The sequence below is a fragment of the Orcinus orca genome, chromosome 6 (assembly GCF_937001465.1).
Source record: "Orcinus orca chromosome 6, mOrcOrc1.1, whole genome shotgun sequence".
NCBI lineage: Eukaryota > Metazoa > Chordata > Mammalia > Artiodactyla > Delphinidae > Orcinus > Orcinus orca.
The window spans coordinates 70,477,057-70,500,179 of NC_064564.1; the positions used below are offsets into that span (position 1 = coordinate 70,477,057).

The window sequence follows — 23,123 nt, forward strand, 5'->3', positions numbered from 1 at the left end:
CTGTGTGAGCAGCTTTTGAGAATTCTCATTAACTCCAGAAATTGAAGGATTATCGAGCCAGTAGTTGTTTTTTTAATGCTCACTTCAAGCCAAATGGAACAATATAAAAATTTCTACCGAAAAGAATGGAAATGGGAGACTGGAAATATCTTCCTCGACTCCTTTAAAACTCCTTTATCTTTTCCTCTCATAAGAAATAATACCTAAAGATTAGAGAACTCACATATTTCCTAAGGTGTGGAGGTGGTGATGTGTCTAGCTAACTTTCATTTTAAGTAATTTGTCACATATAAATATAAATATACAATAATTCCAGTCAAAGGAAGCTAAAGTCTTTGGGCTTTATGAAATAAAAATAGTATGTGAGGGTTTCCTGCTTTTGTGTGAATAGAACCTACCTGTCTTTGATTTTGTAGATGACCCTGGGTCTAGAGGTTAGGTCACTGTAGGCCCCAAATAGGAGGACTCACAGAGTATCTGAGGGCAGGGAGCAACGGGAAGGAAATGTCCCCGTGGCCATATCCTCCTCCCCTGCGGGAATCCTGGGAAACCAGAGCAAAGAGGTAGAGCAGGAAGGGGAAGTGGCCGCGGGGGACATGACAGTAGCAACCCTGGCTTTGAAGATGTGTCTGGAAAGGCTGTGAGGTTGGCCGGAGTGGATCCGGTTGTGGGTGCCAGTGTAAGTCTGTCACACGGGTGACCCTGTGAATTAGAGCAGGGTTGTAAATAACCAAGCCCATGGGAGACGGAGGGGTGGCGGACCCCAGCAACTTACAAAACGGAGTTGAACCTCCATAGCTTAGGAGATTCTGGAATCTAGTAAGAGACTGAGTTCCAGAGACTTAAGAAGTATTTGAGAGTTTCCAGGGTCTGGGAAAATGTTACAAAGTTTAGGAAATGGATCAGAAATATGCCCTGTGGAAACACTTTTAAAGGGGGAAAAATCTGTTTGATTTTTATAGGGCTTTATTTTATTCATTCAACAGTGCCCATTTACTGAGTACCCACGTTATGGAGGAAGAGGGCCTACATGACTGCCTTGTGAAAGGCAAGGTACTTCTTGGGCCACGCACTGGTTCTAGTTCTTTCCAAAAAGCTCAGCACATCTGGCTTCTGAGAGGCTTTGGCTCGCGTACACAGCTCTTCATCCCTGGCCCTATCAGCACTTTTATATGCGTCCTCTCTCCTGCAAGTGACTGTCCCTTTGATATCACCATTGTTCTTCCTTCAAAGACATACCTTAATTGAGTTATTTCAATCCAGCAAGGATAACTACTCTCCTCACTTCTGTTCCTCGAAATTCTGCACTTCTATACTGTGAGGTAGAGAATCTCCACAGGAGAATTTCTACCTTCCCTCAAAGGAGTGAAATGGCCAAGGACAATCTGTTATTAGTGAATTTATATATTAAATTTCAACTTTTTAAAATTTATTTTTATTTTTGGCTGCTTTGGGTCTTCGTTGCTGTGTGCGGGCTTTCTCTAGTTGCAGCGAGCTGAGGCTTCTCTTCGTTGTGGTGCGTGGGCTTCTCACCGCGGTGGCTTCTCTTGTTATGGAGCACAGGCTCTAGGTGTGCGGGCTTCAGTAGTTGTGGCTCACGGGCTTCAGTAGTTGTGGCTTGCAGGCTCTAGAGCGCGGGCTCAGTAGTTGTGGCTCACGGGCTTTAGAGCTCAGGCTCAGTAGTTGTGGCGCACGGGTTTATTTGCTCCACAGCGTGTGGGATCTTCCCGGACCAGGGCTTGAACCCGTGTCCCCTGCGTTGGCAGGCAGATTCTTAACCACTGCGCCACCAGGGAAGCCCTAAATTTCAACTTTTTATAAACAAAAGGATATATCTGTGCACTTCTCTACATGTATACTTGAAAAAACTATTTTAAAAGGGATACATAGTCCACTGGATATATTAGTTGTCCGTAGCTATTAGGGAGGCAGGGAAGTTAAAACCTAATGTTTATTTAAAATATCCTTATCCAGCCTGAGAGTGAGCCTGGCTAGAGTCCGATATTGTTGACTTCCTCTCTTCATTCCTCCACATGAAGACCTCGTTTGTAAACTTTGCCCGTGTTCAGTCAACTTCAGCTGTTCCAAAAACAAACCATTCTAGATGCCAACTCATGGTTTACTGTGTTTTCACAAGAACCTGGTAATCTGGCTTCGGATGATCATGGACATTCTCTGGAGATAGAGCTCTGCCAGACTCTGATATTCCTCTTTATGAAAGAGCTGTACAACTTTTTCTAGATTATTAGCAATTTCAGAAAATATGTCGACAACCGTATTCTCAAGGAACAGAGAAAGCAGTGATTCCGGGTTGCAAATTTATTCTCTCCACTCAGAGGTGTAGGGAAAATTGAGTCTCTTAATTTTCCATGACTACTCTTTTGCTCACTAAAATCCAGTCTTGAACTTACCAATTAATAATATTTCAGTCTTTTCGGGTTTAAATAGTCACGTCTCAATTTTAATAGTCTTCTTATTCAAAGTTGAACTCCCTCTGAGGACTGGTGTAGACTGACCCTCTTTTATCGCTCCATCTTTTTAGATACACACCATTGAAAATGTAGGGTATTGATCACATCTTGACATACAGAGACTAGAACATTGCTACAGGGCCCTCCACTTACTATATTCTATTTCCACCTCAAAACATCACCCTCATGCTGTGTGGGATGTGGCACTGAGCTACTGTCCTATGCTTTCTTTAATTTTGACCATGTACATATATAATTGTTTCTTAAATAAATCAAAATACCTCAAGACCCCAAAGAATTCATTTCTAGTGACGGCTCCCACAACCTGGGTTTTCTGTCACTTCTTAAAACTTACCCCACGGGTAGGTACTTGTTCTTCGTAAATCGTAAGTTTTTCCGTACAAATGATGACTTTCCCAGACTGACTGTTCCTGCCCTGTGGAACCTTTTATGATCTCAGAGCATGGTTTGGCTTGATTTTTCTGGCTTCAAACCACCACAGGAATCTTGGTTGACAAATTGTACCTTCCCTTCCTACCAAATTAATTACATGTCATTCAACAAATAGTTTAAATTCTTGCTCTGCAAAAGGCTCTGTGCTAAGTCTGTGGGAGGGATAAAAATGAATAGGATATGGCCCTCGCCTCAAAGAAGCCTAGTGTTTAAACCATAAGGCCAGACCACTGAGGTCTTATTTATTGTGGACAGATTACCCCATTCTTCTTTGCTCTCTTTGTTTGTTAAAGTGCAGAGGGGAGGGAAGAGGACTTTTTTCCTCTTTACCCAGAGAGGCAGTTCACCACAGCAGGTGGACTGTAGTAGACAGTGAGGAAGATTCGGGAATTGCACCTCATACATTGAAGTGGATGTGGAAACTTGTGCCACGTGTGGCCTCTGAGTCTCACTGGACAGCTGGACAGCCCCAGACTCTCAACTGTCCCACCAGTTAAGCCACAGTGAAGCAAATTACTCATGGCAAAGCAAACCAAAAGATAAAATGGGAAGTCCTTGACAATTTTAATGTGTTACTTTTAAATCTGTTTACAAATAATTTATTAAGACATATTTATGTGTAGAAATAAAGTGTCTTTAAAGAAAAAGATCCATAACCCATCTAATATAGAAGATGATGAATATATATATTATTCATTCATATATCTTTTCATAGATAGATAGAGGTTTTAAAATAATAAATGACTATTTCTGGTGCCTCTAAGGTATACTTCTATTACTTTAAGCTTTTTAAGTGAGCAAAAAAAGCCTCTGTACAAGGTAATCAAGCACAGCTCAGAATTCTAAATCACCACATTAGACACAGTGAAAAACACACTATTGCCATCACTAGGCTAAGGACTGAATATTTATTTCAGTCTGCTTTACCAGTCAAAATTGTATGGCTCATCACAGCCTGTTTTTTCTCTTTATTATATTAGCAAAGAACACTCTGAGCTGTGTTGAGGAAATTAAGTTAAATTATAAAACAACATTTAGCTTTAACTGGGCTTGCACATGTGAGTAATTCTGGAGCTGTACTCCAAGGAGCCTACTTTGCGGGTAAATGGCAGACCCTTGGATTCATTTTACCGTAAACCAATGGGTCCAGGAATGTCTATTTGTATAAAATCTTCAGGATACTGTTTTGAATTGTGTTGTATCATCGAATTAACACAAATGTTTTTGCCAGTCATTTACTCTTTTTTTTTTAAATTTTTTAATTTTTGGCTGCACTGGGTCTTCGTTGTGGTGCGTGGGCTTCTCATTGCGGTGGCTTCTCTTGTTGCGGAGCACGGGCTCTAGGTGCATGGGCTTCAGTAGTTGTGGCTCGTGGGCTCTAGAGTTCAGGCTCAGTAGTTGTGACGCATGGGCTTAGTTGCTCTGCGGCATGTGGGATCTTCCTGGACCAGGGATCGAACCTGTGTCCCCTGCATTGGCAGGCAGATTCTTATCCACTGCGCCACCAGGGAAGCCCAGTCATTTACTCTTCATTCAAGGACTAGACAAGGCCAGTTAGAAAATTACTCAGGGCCCTTGATACATCTTCCTGTCAGCTCCACATCTTTTTAATTTGGTTGGTCTTTAGATCTTTCATCAAAGAATGATCAGGTGAGATGAGTGTAGAACATAACAACTTTTCTGCTTTAATTATTTTAGTTAAGATCCCAAATAATTTTTTATTTTTATCTGTGCCATCTCTTGCCTGTCATTAGCAGAGGTAGTGGTAAGTTAACTCTAAACAGGCATATGAATGTATTTCATCTAAGCATTTCAAAGCAGTATATTAAACTTTACGTTTTGAAAAATTCAAACCTATGCAAAAGTGGACAGAATATTATAATGAACACCCATGTACTCTGTACCCAGCTTCAACAGTTTTCAACTTGTAGCCAATCTTGTTTCAGCCCACTTCCAACCCCCCCCCCAAAGAATTTGAAGCACATTCCAAACATCACATCATTTTGCTCAAATATATTTTAGTAAGAGTCCCTAAAAACTAAGGACTCCTTTTTGTAAAAGTAACTAGAACCTCTTTATCATACCTTTACAAAATTAACAATTCTTACTCGTCAGTGTCCAAATTTCTAGTTGTGTCAGAAATAAAACCTTGTTTTATAGTTTAGATCAGGATTTAAATAGGATCCACCCCCCACCCTTCACCCTGGTCACTTATTTTTTCATTGTGGATATTTGTTGAAGAAATTGGTTTGTTTATTCCATTGTCCAGCTTTTGTTGATTACATCCCTATAATTTCTTTTAATATGTGCCTCTCTCCCCCTTTTTTTTTTCCTGTAGATTGGTTGTTGGATCTAAAGGTTTGGTCAGATGTAGGTTTGACTTTATTTTTAGTGCTCTCTCCTCGCATCTGGAGGCACATAGTGTCAGAATGCCTTTCTTCCTGTGATGTTAGCGGCATTGCTGACCACTGACTAGATCCGTTAATTCATTAGGGGTTGTAAAATGGCAATGTTCTTGTTTTATCACATATTAGCGAGAATGCTCAAAGGATTTCTAAACAAGAGAGTGCTGAGCACATAACAGGTGCTCAGTAAAATATTTAATGGATGGATTAATTTTCATAAGAGCCCCCGTGACATGGGGAGTCATTAGAAACCTTGCCTAAGATCTGATTAAAGAGCATCTTTTTCCTCCTAGAATCACCACCCTTCTTTCTCCACTTTGCATAAAGCATCGCTTACAGATGACTTGAATTATTTTTGCCACTCTTAATATCTTCTGGTGCTGTTCTTCAACAGTCTTTTGGACTTATCTGATGATTTTCCTTTCTCAGTCTTATGCCAACTTAACTTCACATTCCTTACCGATTGGAAAAGCAGAGAAACGGAGGACAGGAATGCTAAGGAAACCCTAAGATGTGTTTCAGAACAGAGCCTCCACCTTAAACTCAGCACCAAGCACTCTCGGGTGGTTAAAGGGTCTTTGAAGTTGACCCAGCCTGTGACATGCTCCTTCTGCAAAGCCTTCCTAAAAAGAAATGTGATGGTCTTACCAGCTTCCACGCTCAGACTAGTTTATAACCAACAAGCTTGCCTTTTATCTGCCATTTAGTTGCGTGCCTACTGAACAGTGAATTCAGAGTCTCTAAATAACAGCTTGATTTTTGTCCCTGACACAGTGCGTATAAATACCTCTGGTGTGGGAACGTTTGAAAATACTGTAGGCTATTAGCTCTCTTTTCTTCTGACGACAGACCACAGAATCACAGTAAATGCTTTCAGTGCTGAAGATTTTTCACAAGCATTGTAATTGTGAAGCGGAGAATCTAAGTTCTTATATTTGAGATATAAGATGTATTGCTATACATTTTTTGCTGCTGAATATTTTTTCACTTGCTTGCTCACAGGGAAAGCAGTATAACAAATGCACATTTCTGCTGTGATCTGAGTGTACAGCAGGGAGCACAAAGTAAAGCAAGTCTTTGGTGAGCAGAGCAGCCTTATGTGCATCGTAGGAAAAGTATAGATAAACCGAGGGTCAAATTTTATTCCGTAGAGGGGCACTGATAATGTGCTTGGGTTTTCAGAGAGGAGGTGTTTTCCTAATATTTCGTGCAGATCATGAGTAGAGTTTTCATGGAGCTAAGAATTGAGATAGACTTTGAAAAAACAGTGTGATTTGAATAAGGACCTTCTAGAAGAAACATGAACAGCATGAGCTGTTCATCTTACCTCTTCAGGGCACATTTTGGGGTAATTAAGGGATTTCCGTTTACTAGCCTGGGAGGTATCTCTAGACAGGTATGAAATAACAGAGAGATGTTGGCTGGGGCCACGGTAGCAAGGACCTTCAGTGTCACTTGAACAATGGTGAGAGACTACAGGCTTTGAGGAGAGGTGTGATGTCACCTGGTCAAGTAAAGGTGTCAGGAATGGATCAGAAAGGGAAAAAAGGGAAGTTGAAATCAAAGCTTTAGCAAGGAGAATCATTTTGATTATAGAAGCTGCTGGACTGGGCAACTTCATGAAAGGAAAAGGAGTCATGGAGTCTGAAATCCACATTAGAATGATTTCAGGTAAGAGAGAAAAAGTGAGAAAGAACTGCCTTGGGGGGAAAGTGTATAGAAGTTTAGAAACGTCCAGAAGGCTATGGGAACTGTACAGGACTGGAGGTTAGGAGTGAGTTTGGACTAAAGGTAACATTTTAGGAATTGTCTGTAGAGCAATAATAGTTGGAATCTACCCCTAAAAGATTCTTAAATCTATCCACGTCTCCCTTGAGCTCCCCTGCTGCCACCTCATTCAAGTACCGTCAACCCTCACGTACACTACTGATACCCTTCAGTCAAAAGTAGGTCCCCGTTTTGTGGGGTATCTCCACAGCACCCTGATTTTTCCTTCCAGGCCTTATTCCAATCTGTGGTTCAAGCTTGTGTAATTTTGAGGATGGTGTCATTGTCTGTTTTACTTACTCCTGAAGATCTGGCAGCTTCCAGGGTGCCTGGCACAGACTAGACACTCAACTTGTTTTTTCCAAGCAAAAAGAGTAAATGAACATCACTACCAAAGAGAAGAAAAAGAGAAGAGTTGAAGAGAGAACTCTGGTGACTATTTTTAGGGCCTAGAAGAAAAAAGTGGGAAAAACGAATAGGAAGGCAAAGAACCAAGAGAAGCTGGGCCCCAGGAGCTGAGGATGAGTGGAGGTTCCAGTGGAGGGTGGTCAGCAGTGATGGATTCTACAGGTGGAAGAGAACAAGGACGACAAGAAAAAGTAGTATTTATTGGGTGCTTTCTGTATGCCGTGACTGTCCTAAGACTTTATGTGGTTGAACTAATCTTCATACTAACTCTGTGAGGCAGGTGTCCCTGTTATTTCTGTTTTACAGATGAGGATGCCAGGCCCAGAAAGGTTACATGCTCTGCTCAAGGACAAACCAATGGGGGAGCCACAAGTCCAACGAGGCCACCTGGCCCCAGAGCACAAAGTCTGTACTACCATGCAGCCATTCTGGCTCCTTCTAGCAGAGGGCTAAGGGCTATGGCCCAGAGATGGAAAAGGAAAAAACTGGCCACTCTTTATGACCTTTGGCTGTGAAAAGAGGATAGCAGTGCCTGTCATTCTAAGTTAGGACATCTCCCACGTTAGGTGTAGACCAAGTCTACAGAAATCATATGTGAATGAGAGCATACCTGATGCGTTGCCAGCCATGAGAGCCTAGAGGATATGCTTTATTTCAGAAAAAGATAGGTTTTTTAAAAACTTTTTATTTTGTATTGGAGTATAGTTGATTAACAATGTTGTGTTAGTTTCAGGTATACAGCAAAGTGATTCAGTTATACATATACATGTATCTATTCTTTTTCAAATTCTTTTCCTATTTAGGTTGTTACATAATATTGAGCAGAGTTCCCTCTGCTACACGGTAGGTCCGTGTTGGTTATCCTTTTTAAATATAGCAGTGTGTACATGTCAATCCCAAACTCCCTAACTATCCCTCCCCCCTACCCTTCCGCCCTGGTAACCTTAAGCTTGTTCTCTAAGTCTGTGAGTCTGTTTCTGTCAGAAAAAGATAGTTTTGATCACATCGTCAGGATTTTGTAGCAGCTGCTTTAACATTGACTTTTATACCACATTCCGATATTATTACTGACTTAAAAATAGTCCTTGAGAAATAAGAGAAAAAATAATCTGGCTCTGGCGATAAAAAGCATTGTGGTATTTCAGCTTGCTTTCAGTTTTACATACATCTGTGAATCTTTCCTGGAGTAAGGTCTTGCCCAAGCTAGATGGGAAAGCACCTGTATTTGACTTGCAACTGTGTTTTGCATAGCAAATGCATAGGTACAGGATCCACCAGCAACAGTGAGGTCAGGCCGACATGCTGGGAGGAAATGTGCGCCTGAGTGACTGATGAGACGAGTGTCTGTTATGTTGCAGGATGTTGCACCCTCTCAAAGCTCGCATGTTAAGATTTGGCAGATGTATCGATTCCTTTCATTAAAGATCTGAGAGGATATGAATAACAGAACTATTTTGTTCGTAATTGATGCAGATCTGCAGTGCACGTGACTAAAATCTGTTCCCGGAATTTTTCATTACACAAGTTTGGGAATTTGATTTAAAATATATGTCTAGGGCTTCCCTGGTGGCGCAGTGGTTGAGAGTCCGCCTGCCGATGCAGGGGACATGGGTTTGTACCCCGGTCCGGGAAGATCCCACATGCCGCGGAGCGGCTAGGCCCGTGAGCCGTGGCCGCTGAGCCTGCGCGTCCGGAGCCTGTGCTCTGCAATGGGAGAGGCCACAGCAGTGAGAGGCCTGCGTACCGCAAAAAAAAAAAAAAAAAAATATATATATATATATATATATGTGTGTATATATATATATGTCTATATATTTATCATTTTCTTCCTTAACGTTTTTTATGGATGGTGACTTTCCCTAACCCCAAATCCAAATATCATGGCCAACTTTCCACACAATAGGAATAAAATTTATCCTTTTTTTTTTTATTTTTTTTAAGGCTTTCACTCAGAAAGTAGAAGCCTGGCCCCCTGAGGACAGTGAAGCCCCTTCAGGGTTGCTGGCAATCCAGTTTAAAAGTACAGAGGAAAGGGTCTTCCCTGGTGGCGCAGTGGTTGAGAGTCCGCCTGCCGATGCTAGGGGACGCGGGTTCGTGCCCCGGTCCGGGAGGATTCCACATGCCACAGAGCGGCTGGGCCCGTGAGCCATGGCCGCTGAGCCTGCACGTCCAGAGCCTGTGCTCCGCAACGGGAGAGGCCACAGCAGTGAGAGGCCCGCGTACCGCAAAAAAAAAAAAAAAAAACAAAAAGAGTATAGAGGAAACTAATCTCTGTTTAAAATTTATTTGTAACTTTTTCTTAGTTCTCTAAGTTTTGGTTTGTATGTTTTTTAAATAAACCCAGACTGATATTTGACCACTTAAAGCAATGAAATCATTTCTTGCCTCGTCTACCAGTTGAAGTTGGACCACAGCCTGACTTCATATTTCTTATAAAATGCACATGTTCTCTTTGGATTGTCCTTGGGCAAGAAAGGAGACTCTAAGTACAAATGAAACAGTTCACGTTGAATCATGCATTAAAAAAGTATTATAAGAAATTCTAAGAAAAAGTATTGTATAAAGAAAGCTTATTAACAAGCAGGACTATTATATGGATGCTTTGCAGAGAAAAATGAAACAAATATGGAGTCCACGAGTGCCTTTCAGTTTTCACTACTCTAGATGCCTGTTAGGAACATTTACAATATTGTCACAGGGACTGATTAGAATTTGCTTTTGAAACCAGTTCACTGCTTTGGGCGGGGGGGGGGTACATTTACCAATTGGCACTTTGGGCTGTGCAGGGCACAAGGCTGTGACTTTCACCCATTGAGCACAGGGCTGTTCCCTCCGGCAGATCGTGAAGCCATTATTTTATAGCCCATTGACCAGAATTTCTGTGTCAGCCAGCCTTTTCCTGCTGAACATCCAAGCTGTGCTCCTGGGTACCACAAGCCCAGAACCTTTAAAGGAATCAGGACACACCAAAAGGGCACTAGTAAGCAGGCTAGAAGTACAGTGATATTTTTGTTGGCTTTTTTCTTTTCTTTCTTTTTTGCGGTACGCGGGCCTCTCACTTGTTGTGGCCTCTCCCGTTGCGGAGCACAGACTCCAGACGCGCAGGCTCAGCGGCCATGACTCACGGGCCCAGCCGCTCCGCAGCATGTGGGATCTTCCCGGACCGGGGCACCAACCCGTGTCCCCTGCATCGGCAGGCGGACTCTCAACCACTGCGCCACCAGGGAAGCCCTTGCTGGCTTTTTATGATTTCCGTTTTCAGAAGTATAACCCGATCAAAAGCACTTGGGCTGAGGGAGAATGAGAAGCGTAAGATATTCTGGGTACGTATTCAATCCCTGGTTAAACAATTATCTATAGACTCCGATCTTCAAAGGCATTTCCTAGCTAGGGTACAGTGATAGATTATCTTGTTGGTTCAGAGATAGCTATTCTGCTGTGCAAACTGGTCTTTCTGGGCTGTTTTGATTTCCTGAGCAACTTTGTGTGAAAAATGCCAAGGTGTTAAAAAAAAAAAAAAAGAAAAGAAGAAAAAAAAAAACCTGTTGTAGGAGGAGAATCATAGACAAACTATTAGGAAAAGAACTTTATCATAGAGGAACACACCCCATTTTCCTGAACCCCTCCTGAACACTCTTCCTCACTTGAAGGGTCCTGAGTGTCAAAGACTTACCCACACTCGGAAGCCATGTTGATGGCCTGTCTCGCATCTCGACCGTGTCTCCGTCGTTTTCCTGTCAGAGCATTGCTATCTCCTTTGTCTGGCTGCATCCAGCTACTTTCACTTCCTTCTCTTTCCCACTGTTTGCTGAGTGGATAATTAAACAGTGAGTCCTGTTCTTTGTTGAGACCATACATTTAGAAAAGACTCGCTGCAGGGAACCGAATGATAACTTTGAAAGTCAAGCTTTGAAAAGGAGACCACTAAACTCTAGGAGGATGAAAGTTTATGAGAACAGATTTCAGACAAAAGCCCATTCCAGCTGAGTCTTCGTGCTGAGGAGGGTATACAGGCTTATGGAAATCATTGGTTGTTGGTGTCTCTCCTCTAGTGCCTAAGATGCTGGAGTTGACTGCCTGGGTTCAAATCCCGGCAGTGTGAGTTATGAGCTGCGTGATATTGAGCAAATTATCTCTCTCTCTGTGTCTCATTTTTTGCATCTGTAATACAGAGATAATAATAGCACCTAGCTCAAAGAGTTGTGAGGATTGAATCCAAATGAACCGTTTAGCACCTGGCACATGGAAAGTGTTCAATAAATGCTGTTGGTGAAACATTCATGGAGTGCTGAGGAAGGATGTGCTTATTCTATATTTACATAAAAATATCTCGGAGCCATGGTGATAATCCTTACTGCACGTGACCTAATCATAACCTCAAATGTTTTGATTTTGATTTTTCCTCTCTCAGCCACCCTCTGGGAGGCAAGCAAGAGCTGCATGTCTGCATATCTCTCTGATTCTGCGCAGATGAGATCTACAAGCCATTTGAGTGACGGGCCTCCTTGTTCTTTTCCTTACTCAGGTGCTGGAAAGCTTCAAGATCATGGACTATAGCCTTTTGCTGGGAATCCACATCTTGGACCATTCCCTCAAAGAGAAAGAAGAGGAAATTTCACAAAATGTGCCTGATGCTAAGCGGTCTGGGATGCAAAAGGTCCTCTACTCAACAGCAATGGAATCCATCCAGGGTCCAGGGAAATCAGGAGACGGGATCATCACAGAGAACCCGGACACGTAAGTGCAGCGCCTGCCCACACATTTCCTTGATCGTGGCAGCCAACGCCATTGGATAATTAAAGGCAAGCATGTTCCCTTCATGGTGGCTCTTTAGGAATAGATTCCTACCTGGTGCTAAAGTGGATTAAGCCAGCCTTATTTCCTTTCATCCACGGATAACTAGATGAGTGGCAGTTTTTCGAGTTATTATCATTCTTTCACCCACATGGTTTCTTTTTCCAAATGGCTCCATTTTTTAACAATGGCTAAAAATGTTTTTATCCCTATTTACTACATATTCAAAACATCCACCACAAACAGGGTGAATATTCTTTGAATTTGAATAAACATGTATTTAAGCAAATACATGCTAGAACTTATGTCCGCAATTCAGAGCTTTTTAAGTGCGTTAGAGGATTCTGTTGTCCTCGTCCTATACCCTGGCAGATGTGATCTCTTGCTTCAACGAGATGTGATAGTAACTGCAGGATTAGTTTGCATGTATAAAAAATGCACATTGACTAACAGAAACAATTACAGTCAACCATTTCAGTAATTTTCTTTGGTTGTGTCACGTGTGTGTACTTAGCTGAGCAAGGAGACTGAAAGAAAGAAATCATTTCTCCAACAATGACTAAATCACAGGCACACTTCACTTTTATGAAGGAAATTCATACATACTAAATATTTTTTTAATCCTTCCTATAAATCCATCTAAATGTCCAATACCTGATTAAACAAATTATTCTGTATCAGTATAGTGAAGTACTATACAGCCATTAAAAGCACATTAGCACTGAATATGAAGAAATGTTCATCATTTAGCAAGTGAAAAATTCAGGTTATAAAACATGATAAATTAAATAATAGCTTTTGTGTATTAATAAATATACACACACACAGGAAATATGTACCAAATGTTGATAGTGTTTATCTTTGCATCCTAGGAATGGATTCTTTATATATTTTTTCTTTGTGCTATTCTATATTTTATTTTAAAATCTCACGGTAAGTATATAAAAGTGTTGCATTTTTGATGAGCAGTATTTTAAAATACTTTAAAATTCTTGCTCTTGGTTTTAAAGTAGGAATGATTTTTTAAGTGAATTCTTCCCATCCAGCTCTTCAGAATTGACAGCTATGGTGTTATTCTCCTTCAGGGGAGGTACATCGTTCTGGATTCCCAGGAAGACTTTAGCTGAAGCAAAAAAAAAAAAAAAAGAAAAAAAAAGATGAAGGGAGAGAGAGTCCAGGATTCTTAGAGACTACCCATTTTCATTTACAGTCTATTTATTAGAAATGATTTTTAACTTCCTATTCATATAAATTTTTTCTCTTTTGCTCTATTCACAGAATGGGAGGCATTCCAGCTAAAAGCCATAAGGGAGAAAAGCTACTTTTATTTATGGGCATTATTGATATTCTGCAATCATATAGGTAAGAAATTTGGGGAAGTAGTCTTTTATTATTTCAAAATAAATGAATGAAAGGTTCTGAAAATTCACCAAATGGGAGTGATTTTATATTCTTATTTTTATTTTTCTGTCCATTTATGTTTAGGTTAATGAAAAAGTTGGAACATTCCTGGAAAGCTCTTGTTTATGATGGGGTAAGTGATTTATCATGCTCCTTATTAAACTGTATATTTTTCTGATTTCTCAGAGACTTCAAAGTATGTCTAGGAAGCCATGTCACTTGAAGAGGAAAGGAAACAAAGATCTTTATAAACTCAGAGTCTCAGGCTAGCAGATTGGTTCAAATCTAAGGACAAAGACAACATAAATGTGAATAGCTCTTCAAATAGAGGCCATCCAGCCGGTGACTAGGTAGAGGCCAGAAAAACAAAATGAGGTCTCGTTTTTACGTGCAATCTGCAGGGCCCAATTATGAGATGGTGAGAAAAAGGAGGAGACTTTTCAAAGACACTGGGAAGACCAGTAGGGCACTTGAACTCAAGTTGTCCCAAGACCAAGCTTCAGAGGGATTTGAACCCTACTTTGATGGTAAACAGCCCTGGGCTTGAACTCTGCGTTCAAACCACTTTACTAGCCATGTGTCCCAGACACATTGCTTGCTTGTCATCTCTTAGCCTGGTTTCCCATTTGTAGCAGAAGCCTAGTAATAGTACCTCGTACCTGCCTCATAGGCTGATGTGAGGGTTAAATTAAATAATGCCCCTTAGTGTTCAACATGATGCCTAACATAATAAGGACATAGGAAGGGAAAACTTTTTCGGTTGTGTTGGATTTATACATGACAAAGGCTGACTGACATGAGGATGTCTTTTGGACCCAGAAGTGGCATGACTGAAGAAAACCATCGGTTATCTAAGAGCAGCCTCTGTCTCTCTCTCTCTCTGTACACGCGCATGCGCGCGCACGCACACACACACACACACACACACGAGACTTCCTATCTAGATGTTAAATTTGAACTTCCTGCTGTTGACAGAACATTTATGGCCTCAGCCTCCCTCAGTTAATAACTCAAAGTGACACTTCCAGAGAATATATTGGTCAAAGATTTGCTCACACATTTTTTTAAGATGTTAGCAGATGCTTTCCTTTGAAGCAAAGATAAATTATAGATGCTATTCTTCTCCTTTTTTGGAAAAGAACACCCACTTTTTCAGTTCTGTGGAAGACTGGGAATAACCTTTCAGCATGAAAGATCTGCATTTTGTCCACAGGCTAAGGAATGACCTTCGACAGAATGCACTTTTAAACAACAGATTCACAAGTTTGTTTCTGAGAATCAAACTTAGGCTTGTTATTCAAATCAAAGATTCTTTTTATGAAAAGGCCAAGATGGTAGGTTAATTTTTTTTCCTTCTAGCTGAGAAAAGTAGCAACTACATTAATGCCTTGAACATGGAAGGGAAAGAGAGTAAACACCCTCTGTTTCATTCTCCTTCTGTTTATTGACACAATTTCAATTCCCTGTTACCAAATGAGATTTGTGCTCTGAATGGCCTAGTCCTCTATTGGTCAGATGCTTCTAAGGAGCCCCTACTTTTGTCTAAATAAGATATATCTTCTGTTTTTTGGTGTCTTTTTTTAATTACACAAATATATAATCAGCATCTCTGTGCTGATTATATATTTGTATAATTATAAGCAATAATTAAGACTTATTTTTGTCTTTTTACAAAAGTGCCTCTTCTTTAAACACTGCTTCTTCATACCAAGGAGAATCACAATCTAACTTCTCTTGGAAAGCAAGAATCTTAATCATCTTGCATCCTACATATTTTTAAATGATGGTACTTGTGAATTTGTGTCCACTTCCAACAGGAGCTGACTGAATACTGGGGAGAGTGCATGTCAAACCAGTGGGAAATTTTCCACCACATCTGCAGAATCACTGATAGTCTAGGGGACCATTTTAACTTGGCAAAGAGGGTTTCTCCATACTGTGTCCTTCGTAACTCAATCATTACAGAATTACCTTATGCCTCATTGTAACTCCCAGTTCCACAGATGAAAAGACTAAGGCACTGAGATAGTGTCTTTACCCAGAACCACACAGCTTTTTAAAATTAGAGCTAACACCAGAACCGGGTCTCTGGATTCTGGTCCAGTGTGTGTTTTTTCTTCTAAACCCATCACAGACACTTTATAGTATCTAAACGTAAATTTTTAGAAGTTTCCCTGTTGGACGCCATGAACCTGAAATCAAAATGGAGCACTAAATAAGCAAATTTACTATTTTTAGCAATGTGTATCTTGGATAGTAAATAAATGACTACTGAATAAACACATAGAATTAGCTCCTTCATCCATCTTCTTTCCTGGACTTGTAATAAAATGCCCCCTCAGTCCTTAAGACTCCTACCAAGCATGAGAGAATTAACAATTTAATTCAATTCAACTCTATCTAATTAGTAGATAAATTGAACATAACAGGGGTCATCAGTCAGCCTTGTCTCCTAGGAGTCTTCCCGGTGTCTACATACCTTATTATTGGGAAGTGAAACCAGCAAACTTTTTTTTTTGCCCTCTATCTCACTCTTACTTTAGGGCTGTTTTGCTCCTTTATGTCCCCAGTTTTTGTTCCTGACTGAAAGTGATATGTCTTTATTCCAGATGACACTTGAGGCACTGGCTTCCATGTTAAAAAATGGAATTTAAAAGCCCCTCATGGCACACAGTGGAACAAGGATCAGCTGTTTGGGTTTATGAAGCAGAGTCTTTGCTATCTCACCCCTGCCCCTCTTAATGCTCTGTTTCACCATGAGTATCTGGAACCTCTGCTCAGATTGAGCCTTGTGCTTCCTGCCCCAACCCAGCTCCTGGGCACACAGCACGTGGGCATCACTCTTTTGTGGCTCCCAACATCCACACCTTCTGGTTAAGGACATTGGCTAACAGAGAGCCAACTGCATAGAGCTTTCCTCTAGCTTGAAACAAACTGAGAGGTAAACCTCTGGTACCTGATTTGTCTTTTCAGGACACTGTTTCGGTTCATAGACCAAGCTTTTATGCAGACAGATTTCTAAAGTTTATGAATTCCAGAGTTTTCAAGAAAATTCAAGGTAAGATTTTTATGAATTTCTTTTTTTTACCTTTAGCACTTACTGGCTGACTTCACTTTGTAAGATTTTTATTGGAAGAGTTGGGACTATTTATCTCCCAAAAGTGGTAATCACTTAGTAATTATGGTTAAGTATCCTAGCCAGGTATTTATTGATGCTGTAATCATTAAAGTCTAATTTTGTGCTGGAAAAAATTATAAACTGCCTAAAATCCAACCCTATAATATATTGGTTAAATATGTTATGATACAGTTAAATAATGGAATAATATGCAACAAATAAAAAATGATGTATTAAAGGTACATTTAGTCCTTATAGCTAGCTTCATTCACATATATATAGTTATTGGTCTGCATACCTAAATGCACAACAAAATTCTAGTGGGATATATAAAAATGTTAACAGTAGTTATTCTCATGGAGTGTTCTCCAGAATAGACCATATGTTAGTCCTCAAAACACATTTCAATAGATTTTAAAAGATTGAAATCACGCAAAGTGTCTTTTCCGATCACAATGGAATGAATCAATAAAGAGTGAAAACTGGAAAATTCACAAATATGTGAAAATTAAACAACACACTCTCAAACTACCAATGGGTAAAAGAAGAAAACACAGTGAAATTAGGAAAAACTTAGAGATGAATGGAAATGAAAATACACATTCCTAAAACTTAGAGGATGCTGCAAAGTCAGTGCTCAGAGGGAAATTTATAGCTATAAATGCCTACATTAAAAAAGAAGAAAGATCTCAAATCAATACCCTAACTTTAAACCATAAGGACATAAAAAAAGAAGAGCAAACTAAACCCAAAGTTAACAATGGTTATTCCGAACCATGAGATGGTGTGGCATTTTCTTTTTCTTTACATCAATATTTATCAATTTTTCCATAATGGATGTGTATTATTTATGTAGAAAATTTTTTAACTATGTGAAAAGGAAAAAGTAACCCTGCTGTTACTTATGTTATTTTATCATTTAGGTATTTTGTGGTCCAATTTCATAACAGTTTAGCCACACAAAAAAAACTGAGAGTAGAATATTCATATTTTGTATTTATATAAGACAGATTTTTTTCTTATAATATTTATTGGAGTTTTTTGTTAATGAAAGTAAAACAATTTCTTTTTTAAGGCTTTTTTCCCCAGCTTTATTGAGATATAATTGACATATAACATTATGTAAGTTTAAGGTGTACAATGTGATGATTTGATGCACATATATATTGCAAAATGATTATCACAATTAGGTTACTTAAGACTTTCATCATCTCACATAATTACAAATTGTGTGTGTGTGTATGTGTTTGTGTGGTGAGAACATTTAAGATCTACCCTCTTAGCAACTTTCCAGTGTGTAAGACAGAATTATTAACTGTAGTCTCCATGCTGTATATTAGATTTCAAGAACTTACTCATCTTATAACTGGAAGTTGGTACCCTTCGACCAATGTCTCCCCATTTCACCCACCCGTCAGCCTCAAGTAACAATTCTTCTACTCTCTATGTCTATGAGTTCAATTTTTTAGCACATGTAAGTGAGATCATACAGTATTTATCTTTCTCTTTCTGGTTTATTTCACTTAGCATAATGCTGTCACGGTCCATCTATATTGTCACAAGTGGTGGGATTTCCTTATCTTTTTCTATCCATTCATCTGTCAGTGGACGCTTAGGTTGTTTCCATGTCTTGGCTGTTGTGAATAATGCCTCAGTGAACATGGAAATGCAGATATCTCTTCAAGATAGTGACTTCATTTCCTTCAGATACATACCCAGAAGTGGGATTGCTAGTCATATGGCAGTTCTCTTTTTAATTTTTTGAGGAAACTCCATACTGTTTTCCATAGTGGCTGCACTAATTTACATTTCCACCAAGAGTGTACTAGGACTACCTTTTCTTCACATCCTCACCAACATTTGTTATTTTTTGTCTTTTTGATAATAGCCATTCTGACAGGTATGAGGTGATATGTCATTGTGGTTTTGATTTGCATTTCCCTAATGATTAGTTATGTTAAGCATCTTTTCATGTATCTGTTGGCCATCTGTATGTCTTCTTTGAAAAATGTCTATTCAGGTCCTTTGCCCAATTTTTAATCAGATTATTTGCTTTTGTTACTATTGAGTTTTATGAGTTTTTTATATATTGTGAATATTAACCCCTTATCTGATATATGGTTTGCAAATATTTTCTCGCATTCTGTAGGCTGCCTCTTTATTTTATTGATTGTTTCTTTTGCTATGCAGATGTTTTTTAGTTTGATGTAGTCCCACTTGTTTATTTTGCTTTTGTTGCTTGTGCTTTTGGTATAATATGCAAAAAGTCATTGCTAAGATCATTGTTGAGGAACTTTTCCCTATGTTTTCTTTCAGGAGTTTTACAGTTTCAGGTCTTATGTTTAAGTCTTTAATCCATGTTGAGTTAATTTTTGTGAGAGTAAAACTGTTTCAATGTAAAAATATTGGAAAATACAAAGAAAACCATAAAGATTATTTGATATCTCACAACCCAGAAATATCCACTATAAATATTTTTTCTTCCAGTTTTATTGAGATATAATTGCCATACAGCACTGTATAAGTTTAAGGCGTGCAGCCTAATGGTTTGACTTACATACATCATGAAATGATGAGCACAATAAGTTTAATGACAGCCATCATCTCACAGAGATACAAAATTAAAGAAATAGAAAAAAGTTTTTCCTTATGATGAGAACTCTTAGGATTTACTCTCCCAAAACTATCCTTTATAACATGCAGAAGTGTTTGTTATATTCACCATGTTGTACATCACATCCCTAGTGCTTATTTATCTTGTAACTGGAAGTTTGTACCTTTTGACCACCTTCATCCAATTCCCCCTCCACCGCCCACCCCCAGCCTCTGGTAGCCACAAGTCTGATCTCTTTTTCTATGAGTGTGTTTAGTTTTGAAGTATAATTGATCTACAACACTGTTAGTTCCTGTTATGCAACAGAGTGATTTGATATTTTTATACATTTCAAACTGATCACCACGATAAGTCTACTTATGATGTGTCACCATACAAAGATATCACATAATTATCGGCTACTCCCTACACTGTACATTTCATACTCATGACTCATTTATTTTGCAACTAGAAGTTTGTACCTCTTAATCTCCCTCACCTATTTCTCCCACCACCATCTGCCCAGCAGCTACCTGTTTGTTCTCTGTATCTATAATTCTGTTTCTGTTTTCTTACGTTTGTTCGTTTGTTTTGTTTTTTAGATTTCACATATAAGTGAAATCATACAGTATTTATCTTTCTTTGTCTGACTTATTTCATTTAGCATAATACCCTGTAGGTCCATCCATGAGGTCACAAATGGCAAGATTTCATTCTTTTTTATGGCTGAGTAATATTCCAGTGTGTGTGTGTGTGTGTGTGTGTGTGTGTGTGTGTGTGTGTGTGTGTGTGTGTGTGTGTGATCTTCTTTATCTATTCATGTATTGATGGGTGAGCACATAGGTTGCTCACATATCTTGGCTGTTGTAAATAATGCTACAGTGAACATAGGCATGTGTGTATCTTTTCTAATTAATGTTTTGCTTCCTTTGGATAAGTATCCAGCAATGGAATTGCTGGATCATATGGTAGTTCTATTTTTAGCTTTTTGAGGAATCTCCATACCGTTTTCCATAGTGGCTGGTCAATTTACCTTCCCACCAACAGTGCCTAAGCGTTCCCTTTTCTCAACATCTTCACCAACAGTTATTATTTGTCATCTTTCAGATAACAGCCATTTCTGTTGGCATCTCTGTGTCATCACTGGAAAAATGTCTATTCAGATCCTCCACTACTAATATTTTCACGTACTTCCTACCATCTTTATTTCTGTGCTTTGTATATTTATATAAAAATGGTAGCATAGTGGTGTACAATTTTATGTATATGTCCTCTATTTTTCACATATTATAATATGAATAGTTTCCCATATCACTGTATATTGTACAAAGAAACCATTTAAAATTACACTACAACATTAAAATTATATGGGTATGCCATAATCTATTTAAGATTCTATCATTTGGACATTTACATTATTTCTCCTTTTTCTAACGAGTATTTTTGTGAACATGATTTTAGATAAATATGGTGTCCAAGCTTATGACTATTTCTTTAGGATAGATTCCAAGAAGAAGTACTAAGGGTTTAAAATGCAGATAACTGCACAGAATGCTTATGCCACTCTAGACTTCCACGAGAGTCTGTATTCTTCTAGCCTTTAGCCAGAATTATTCTTTTTAAATTGTGCTACTTGGATAAGTAAAAGATGTTATCTGGTTGTTTTATTTTGTATTTCTTAAGTACTGGTGAAGTTCAACCATTATTCATGTTTATTACCCATTTGTAGTTCCTTTGAGAATTGAGCTTTGTAATATTTGCTCATTTACATTAGTGTTTATTATTTTTCCAAATGATTTATATGAACTCTACACGTCAAAGATATCAATCTCTTTTTTTAACCTTATTTCATTCTAAGAAAAACTTTCGTTTCGCATTTGACTATCTCAGTGGTATCTTGAAATTGGTCTCAAATTGAGACCACTACCAATTAAATTTTCTGTTTAAGGTCTTTTTTGCCTAAGATGGACCATAACATAGTATTTATTCAGCCTGCAATCCTGTGTGAATACCAACTTGGTTCAAATTTTGAAGGAAGATTTTCTGCCTCTCTTTACCCTTTGCCGTGGTTGAAAATCATGAGTTTCCTTGTGGCCCCTGGTAGGTTTATGGAGGATGTAACCCATGGGATCCCAGGTTTAGTGAGGCTCCTCCATGAGATTCCCCATGTTGGGAGTTTTTGCCTTCTTAGTAGTGTATAAATTAATGGTACAGTCAATGGCATCCTCAATTGCATGAAATATGGTGTGAGTTGTGAACCTTTCCAGTTTGTATAGTTTATCATGTTTTTGATGTAACAAGTCTTTTACTTCTCAAGTAGTCAAATCTATTTTTTTCCCATTTTGATTTCTTAGTCTACTTTTTATAGCATCTTTATTCAGATATAATTCACATATCAGGAAATTCACCCTTCTAAAATGTGCAATTTGGTGATTCTTAGTATATTCACAAAGTTGTACAAACATTACCACTATCTAATTTTAGAACATATTTATTACCCTGAAAAGAAACCCCATATCCATTAGCAGTTACTCTTCATTCCTTCCTCTTCCCAACCCCTGGCAACTACTCATTTATTTTCTGTCTCTATGGATTTGTCTATTCCGAATATGTCACATAAATGGAATTATCCAGTATGTGGCCTTCTGTGTTTGGCTTTTTTCGCCTAACATGATGTTTTCAAGGTTCAGCCATCTTGTAGTACTTTAGGTTTAGCCATCTTGTAGTACTTTATTCTTTTTATTGCTGAATAATATTCCATTGTATGGATTTAACACATATTGTTTATCCTCTCACTAGTTGATGGATATTTGGGTTGCTTACATTTCTGGCTACTACAAATAATGCTGCTATGAAAATTCATGCACAAGGTTTCTGTGGACATAAGTTTTCATTCCTCTTGGGTACATACCCAGGTGTGGAAACACTAGGTCAGATGGTAACTCTATTTAACATTTTGAGGAACTGCCAGGCTCCTTTCCAAAGAAGCTACCCAATTTTGCAATCCCACCAGCAATGTATGAGGGATCCAATCTCTCCACATCCTCCCCAACGTATGTTACTATGTGTCTTTTTCATTTTAGACATCTAGTGAGTATAAAGTAGTATCTCAATGTGGTTCTGATTTGTGTTTTTCTAATGACTAATGATGTTGAACGTCTTTTTATGTGCTTATTGACCCTTTATATCTTCCTTGGAGAACTGTCTATTCAAATACTTTGCCCATTTTTAATTAGATTGTCTTTTTATTGTTGAGTTGTAAGAGTTCTTTATATATTCTCAACACATGTTTCTGTTATCAGGTGTATGATTTACAAATATTGATTTAATTTATAGTATATGGTGTGAGGTAGGGTCCAAATTCATTCTTTTGCATGTGGATATCCAGTTGTCCCAGCACCATTTCTTTTTTTCTTTTTTTTTTTTTAGCGGTACGCGGGCCTCTCACTGTTGTGGCCTCTCCCGTTGCGGAGCACAGGCTCCGGACTCGCAGGCTCAGCGGCCATGGCTCACGGGCCCAGCCACTCCGCGGCATGTGGGATCTTTCCGGACCGGGGCACGAACCCGTGTCCCCTGCATCGGCAGGCAGACTCTCAACCACTGCACCACCAGGGAAGCCCCCAGCACCATTTCTTGAATGGGCTCTTCTTTCCCCCGTTGAATTATCTGGGGTTATTTTCAACAAGGATTATTTTTCCTTGTTGAAAAATCAG

General features: G+C 39.1%; 1 protein-coding gene across 7 annotated transcripts in view; it reads left to right on the forward strand.

Moving 5' to 3' along the window:
- The window catches only part of PIP5K1B (phosphatidylinositol-4-phosphate 5-kinase type 1 beta), a 327,342-nt gene that overhangs the window by 209,871 nt on the left and 94,348 nt on the right, over window positions 1–23,123 (forward strand). For all 7 annotated transcript variants that reach the window (XM_004276420.3, XM_004276421.3, XM_033440220.2 and 4 more), the window contains 4 exons: window positions 12,030–12,241; window positions 13,577–13,660; window positions 13,784–13,832; window positions 16,673–16,757. In XM_004276420.3, coding sequence (XP_004276468.1) covers window positions 12,030–12,241; window positions 13,577–13,660; window positions 13,784–13,832; window positions 16,673–16,757 — 430 coding nt within the window. The remainder of the gene's footprint in view (window positions 1–12,029; window positions 12,242–13,576; window positions 13,661–13,783; window positions 13,833–16,672; window positions 16,758–23,123) is intronic.